This window comes from Sinocyclocheilus anshuiensis, unplaced genomic scaffold (assembly GCF_001515605.1).
Source record: "Sinocyclocheilus anshuiensis isolate Anshui unplaced genomic scaffold, SAMN03320099.WGS_v1.1 scaffold579, whole genome shotgun sequence".
Taxonomy (NCBI): Eukaryota; Metazoa; Chordata; class Actinopteri; order Cypriniformes; family Cyprinidae; genus Sinocyclocheilus; species Sinocyclocheilus anshuiensis.
This window is the reverse complement of record NW_015551075.1, coordinates 2,859,752-2,866,676: the sequence shown is the minus strand read 5'-3', so window position 1 is coordinate 2,866,676 and position 6,925 is coordinate 2,859,752. Positions and strand designations below refer to the sequence as shown.

The 6,925-nt window shown below is 36.5% G+C and overlaps 1 protein-coding gene across 4 annotated transcripts in view; it reads left to right on the top strand.

Annotated features, from left to right (window-relative positions):
• LOC107662295 (28S ribosomal protein S11, mitochondrial-like) overlaps positions 1-5,944 on the top strand; it is a 13,270-nt gene extending 7,326 nt beyond the window's left edge. Inside the window, exons 6-7 of one of the 4 annotated variants that reach the window (XM_016452269.1) lie at positions 4,994-5,058; positions 5,752-5,944. In XM_016452269.1, the coding sequence (XP_016307755.1) occupies positions 4,994-5,050 (57 nt within the window). In that variant the 3' untranslated portion in view covers positions 5,051-5,058; positions 5,752-5,944. Of the gene's footprint in view, positions 1-993; positions 1,511-2,239; positions 2,367-4,993; positions 5,066-5,751 lie in introns of those variants that run through there. The other 3 variants (XM_016452270.1, XM_016452267.1, XM_016452266.1) reach the window with 3 other exon arrangements.
• Positions 5,945-6,925: the final 981 nt, after the last annotated feature.

Below are 6,925 nucleotides of genomic sequence, written 5' to 3'. Positions count from 1 at the left end.
AAAGAAGAATGTCGGAGGATTTCGATATAAGCCAAGAGGAGACTGGTTTTCCTTTGCTAAAGTAAGGAAACTTTGCTTCCTTTGCTCCTGTTAACAAACGTTGGTTTTCACGAGACTCACCGGCGCGTGCGCAGCGCTGACCTCATACGTCATCAGCTCGGAGCTGCTTCCATGTACAACTGTTGGCGCAAGCTACATTAAAGTGATTATTAAGTTTTGAATATGGATATTTTTCTTACAAAAACGCATCGATTCGGTACAGGAGGCCTTTTTTTCACCCCCCCGGAGACGTGTGAGACACTTTTTGTAATGGATGGGCGCTTTTTATTTAACTTCTTTTGGACTGATGCATGCAACACCCGCTGAGTGGCATTAAACCGCTTGAAAGATCAAAGACAATTTTTAATATAACTCCGACTGGATTTGAAAGAAGAAAGTCATATACACTTAGGATGACTTGAGGGGGAGTAATTTATGGGCTAATTTTCATTTTTGGGTGAACTAACCCTTTAATAGATGGACTGGAGTTGTGTGGATTACTTGTGGATTATTGTGATGTTGTTATCAGCTGTTTGGATTCTCATTCTGATGGCACCCATTGCCACTGCAATCCACTGCAGAGGATCCACTGGTGAGCAAGTGAATTTTTGAGTGAACTATTCTTTTAAATTAAACTTTAAGTGACCATAAGATGACAGCAAAGGTAAATAACATTTGTAATATCAATACCATGTAACATTTGTAATATCCAGTAACAAATATGGTGCAGATATAATGTTCATCCCTATTAGAAATATTGCATTTTATTTAATTTTTTTGTCCAAATCAGCACATTTCACAAGTGTATAGTTCGAGAGTATTAGGCTTCATTGGATCATTTTGTGATTGGAGTCATACCTGTTCCCCACACGTCTCTTCTAGAGAGAGTGTATTGTTGTGAACTGTCTCTGGTAGCTGACTTAGATTATATTGATTTTGCTCCCCCGTGTGTAGTCTGCCATTAAAGGGTTAACCATGGGAGGGCTGGAGGTTGTTTCCATCACCGACAACACCCCAGTGCCACACAATGGCTGTCGCCCTCGCAAAGCACGAAGGATGTGAGGAGGAAGAAACCCCATGAACCCCGAAGTCCTGTTTGTCTTTCTCTCTGCATTATCATCGAACATCCAGTCTGAATATAGGGGTTGAATGCTCAATTATTCAGCTCAACGCTGTTGGAGAGTAATGCTTTATTCCTTTATGTAGCGGCAAAGCTATGTATATGTATTTACCTTTTTGATCATTATTAAAGTGTGAAGGTGTCACTCATCATGTCTGTTTTCATTCTTATTAGTGCATGTACAGCTTTCAGCTACGCATGGCTGCGTAATTTAAAATGCAACCCTGTAATTCAAAATCTAAATTAAACCTAGAAATAAACAGACAGTGATCATGCTGGATAACATGGATCATCAGGTTTTCAACTTGTGGAGTTCATTCAGCTTCAGTGATGCTATCATTGAAGTACAAGGGGAACAAACCAAATACTAAATATTTATTGATTCATTTATTTAAACTTTTCACATATGGTTATGCTGATCTTAAAAAATAAAAATATAAATATAATTGTATTAAAAAACAAAAAGTAGAAGCATTTTCACTTGTGGTCTCAGACTTTAGGATCCAACTGCATTTTGTGATGAATTTAAGTGTAAAAACAGAAACATACAAAAGGCTCTTCAGTGGTTGTTGTTGTTGTTGTTTTTTTCAGGAAATTGCACAAAAATTTTAACCCTGTGTGTGCTCTCGAACATATGTTTTGTTTTTTCTTTTTCTTTTTAATAAACATTATTGTTCAATATGTTAGCACTTAATCTGAGTCTGTTTCCAAGTTGACAGGCACAAGGTGGAATAGCTCCCTATAAATAAATGGACCCTTGTAAGATTATTGCCCTTTCCTACCATTACATCAGGTGCTTCGTTGCTATGACAACAGCAATTAGCAGGAACTCATGCAGGCGGTTGAATATAAGTCTGTCCCTAGTACCCATAGCAACCAAGGTCAGGCCTGCAACGCACATCTGCTTTCATACTAGTTTTAGTGTGCGCTATTGCTCGAGGACTGGAAGAAAGGCATAAATGTTAGCCATGTATAAGCTTGCTGGATGTCTGTGGTTCATTCTTACAGTTCTAAATCTGCAGGAATTGATTTATAAACAAAACATTTCATGGTAGAAAACCGGTTTTGTGCTTTATGCAGCAACTGTTTTTCTGTGGCTCTCCAGCAACAGCTGTCCTTTTACCAGTCTCCTTTCGCACAAAGCGTCAGAGCCACCACAAAACACATCTCATCAGCGACAAAGTGTGACTCCTACCAACGTTTAACCCAGATGGCCGGGCATCTCAGATGTCCTCAGATAGCCTGTGCATCCGGTGGAGGCTCTGACATGGAAGCTGAGTATCCCTGCTGGGATTTTGTGGGCAGTGATTAGAAACCGGAGCCAACAAGGTTGATTAAATATAGAGTTAAATGGTTCGCCTCCAATATGTGTGATTTTTATATGAGAAAGCATTCCTGGTCTCAGCAAAAGTAATGTGTTAAAACATTTTTTTACATCTAAATCAATTGGGAAGTCTTTTTGTTATGTATTCCTTATGTGGATTGTGTCATTTCAAGGTTTTAAGTCGAGACACATTTATTTATGTAGCACGTTATACAATACAGATTGTTTCAAAGTAGCTTTACTGTAATAAACAGGAAAATGTCAGTGTTAAGGTCGGTTCACACCAAGAACGATAACTATAATGATAACTACAATCAGGTGAATTTAACACGAATGAAAACGAGGCTCTGAGGGACAGATTTAAAGGGACAGTTCACCTTCTATTGCTGGTCCCCATTGACTTGCATAGTGTTTTTTTTTTTCATACTATGGAAGTCAAGTGGGAACCAGCAACTGAAGGTGAACTATCCCTTTCATTTTTAAAACTGTTTTATGGTGTTTTGTCTACTGAAAGTTTTTTTCCCACTCAGAGAGACCTTTCATCAGAACAATCCATAGGCTACGTCCTTAAACAACGGTACAATCCATTGGACACATTGTACTTCTATCCCTCACAGCCTCATTTTCATTCCTGTTAAAATTAAATATGGTGCTACCCTGACTAAGGTCTATTAAAACCCCGTTCACACTAGAACAATAATATGAAGCTATAATGCAAATAAGAAATCAGGAAGGGGGCCAACACTTTTTCACACCACTGTATATTTGCACCCACACCAAGGCTTTAACATTCTGTTGAGGTGTGGACTCTGCTATTCTTTCAAGTTTAAAACGATTTTTAAAACTAAAACTATACCTTTATCATTATCTGCTGATGTAATTGCTCAAGTCGAGTGAATTCTAATTGGCTGTCAGTGTTTTTATTATTCATCAGCTGGAAAAGATTGTTTTGAAAGTGATTCTAACGATATTGTTCCTCTGTCACTATCCTTATCCACTTTATTTTTCAACGTGGAAAGCCGTTTTCTGTGAATGTGCGAGACTTCCGGTTCCTTCGCCACTGTAGGGAAATAAGGAGAAGACTATTAAACACGTGCAATAAACGGTAAAACTGTTTGCACTTAAGATAATGCATTAAAATAATATGGTAAGACACAACATGTTGTAAAGTTTATCAAGTATGAAAAAACAGTTTTGACAAGATTATTTATTTATTTACTTATTTGTTTGTTTTTTAAGAAAATGCACATGCAACAAGCCGCATGATTTGACTAGTTATGCAAGTTTAATACTTAAGGCTAGAGGTTTGTTCACATTCCTTATCTTAATACAAACTAGTGATATTTGTATTAGCAACAAGCACTAACTCAAAAAATGTGTTGTTAAATGGTTTTTTTTTTTCAGTACTGTGAACAAAGCAAATAATGGAGTCTTCGTTAAATGCAACATGACCGTTTTGCCATGCAAGACTTAAAACTTGATTATTTTGAACCGTGGGTTGCATTTTAAACCACATTGTTCTCAAATCAACAAATGCACTTGGAAATTGCTGAGAGGTGAGAGATTTAATGGGTTATTATGCAATTACTTCAAGATACAATTTGTTCCTAATTAAAGCACCACACAAATCTCACCTTTTCCTATTGCGACAAAGCTCTGAATTGATTGCACTGAAATTATAACTTCCACTGGGGATTTTGTTCGACTTCTCTGGTTTTGACATTCATGTGTCACTGGATGGAGTGGAAACGCATAACAAAGGGCTTACTCAAACTAACACATTTATATATACATATTCTGCGGCTGCTGTTTGTGTACTAGAGAATAATTTGTTATAATGTGGCATTCTCTTGAAATGGATATTTTACTCAAATGACCTTAAAGAGTTGGGAGAAAATCGGCTATGTGTCAGATCCGCGTCATATGCATCAGGTTTTAAAGAGACAGCGCTGATTTTAAAGTGAAACCTGCTAAAGTCTGTCATTGATGTAAATCAAAGAACAAAAGAAAAAGAGAAATCCTTGGACTGTTCTAGTCGCTGATTAACTTTTGTAGCTTGAATAAAGATTAATATGTATAGTTTATGCATATATATAATATAGTTTATGTGACGATTGTTTTAAAATCACTTAAATTAAAAGTTGTTATATATTTCAGAGCCTATTAAATGTTTAAAATAATGGCTTTCAATTATACTGTAATGTTGAATGGCTATAATTAATAGGTCAAATTGGGGGAAAATGCACCAGCAGGACAAATTAAAAACATTGTAAATATGTTTAGTCATTGTAGTAGTAATAACAGCCTGTTTTTGCAAAAAGAGTTTCATGGCCGGTAAAAAAACATTTTGGCCGGTAAATTTTATCATGTCACCGGCCATTGGCAGGTGTGGCAAAAAGTTTGTTTTAGGCCCTGCACATACATATTGTATCTTGAACGATTTATCTGAATATTTTTAGCACTTACACATTCTGTAACCCTGTTGTGAACACTGTCTTCTCATTTAACAGACTTCCCACAAGCTGTCAGGCTACTCAACAACTCCATGTGACAACCCACCCAATTAACCTTTCAGGTAGACCTTCTCCTATGGACCAGTATATTTCCCAAACCCCTAATTCAGTTCTGTAACTAGCGTAATTTTGCAGCACTATTTTAAAAGCACTATATACTTTATACACAATAATGGACCTACAGCCTTTCAGTTGACATATGCATTGTGCAAATTTTGTATGGTACTGTATGTATTATTCTTGCTTTTGTTGTTTTGTTGTTTAGTCTAGGGTCAGTGGCTATGGTGGGTTCTTTTTTACATTTTGGCACCGTGATTCTATTGTTCATGGGTTAATCTCACTAAAACCTGTGAGGAAAATATCTGGGGCATATTTCCTCTCAAAATCAAAAGTATGAAAAAAATGTGTTAAAGGATATCTTATTTTATATCTTATTTTATGCTCTTCTCTTCTCTTCTCTTCTCTTTTCTCTTCTGAATATCCCAAAATCATTATCACTCTTTTATGGCCATCAACATTTTGGCATTCTTTTCATGAAAATTAGGTTGATTCTCATGATCCAAATGCAAATAAAATATTATTCTTGTTACTATAATGTGAAGAAAAAAAAACTATACTATATACTTGAAATTGTAAAGTATTTATACTCTATGCTATTATTTGTTGTACTGCCTTTATGCTGATTTAATTTTAAAACACAAGATTTCACCCACATTTGTCATGAAATCAGAGGTTTCTTGTTTTTGTTTTTTCAGATTTCTGCTAAGCGGACTAATGCAGTAAGTTTCATCAAAAAAGATGAAAAGAGTCCCATGACTCATGAACTCTTGCTGATGAAGACATCATTTTGACTAACATATTTTTCTTTCTTCTGTTTTTACTGTATTCATATTTCTTAAAGCCAAAAATTTAAGTAGGAAAGAGTAAGAGTATTAAAAGCAGAAAATACAGCTCCATGCATGGCTTGAGTGCTTGATAATGGGCCTCCGTCCAATTATCCACTTCCAAGAATGTAGACATATAAGTTGTAATTTTCTGTAATGGCAGGCTGTGGACCTAGGGGAGAAGATGTCGGAAGAAGCGTGATATGTGCATCGCTGAATATTTTCCTGATTTTGTGGCATTTTTGGACCACAGGATCTGGTCTTAATGTGCTGCCCTTTAGAAAATGTTGAAGTGTAATATGCCTGCACCGGCTACGCAGAAGCGTCTTGAAGACGACCTCTTTCGTGTTTTGTTTTCATCCAAAAATGTCGTGTAATACCCCTCCCTCTCCTCGCTCAGGCTTTTAGCAGCTGCTGGCGATGGTACATTATCAAAATGGAATAGGAGGCAGAGAATGGAAGATTAGAATGCTCATTGGCTATTTAGTCAAGAAGCCTAGTGCCCACTTGAGCTCCATTTGGGTGCTCTTACCTGTCCTGCTGCACTGAATAGCACCTTTGTTCTAAAGCCGAAGAGCAGGGGACGATTGGAGAGTCGCTGGGGTTTACAGTAGTGAATGTATACGGCAGCACAAAGCATTATGAGACACAACCGCGGCTAAGATATTTTGTAGACGATATTATGAAGCGTATATAAAACCCTGAGACTAATCGTTGAAGCATTATATTAATGAGTATTTTTTTAGCTACTGCCTTTAGCTCCCTCCCTTTTTTTAAGTTGTACACAGAAAAACATCTTTGGTTTAATGTGGAATCATATATTAGTATTTTCAAAGGCGGATGAGTGTCTGTGAGTGTGATTTTCAGAGATATCCGCAAACAATTTCCTAATGGGTTCCAAATGTTTATAGAACTTTATTTTACAAGAATTTCAAATGTCCCAAAATCACTATCAGTTTGATAGAAATGTAGATGGATTCAGATCCTTATTGAATATGACTTTCAGAAATATCCACAAAAAAATCTCTTCATCATTTACACATTT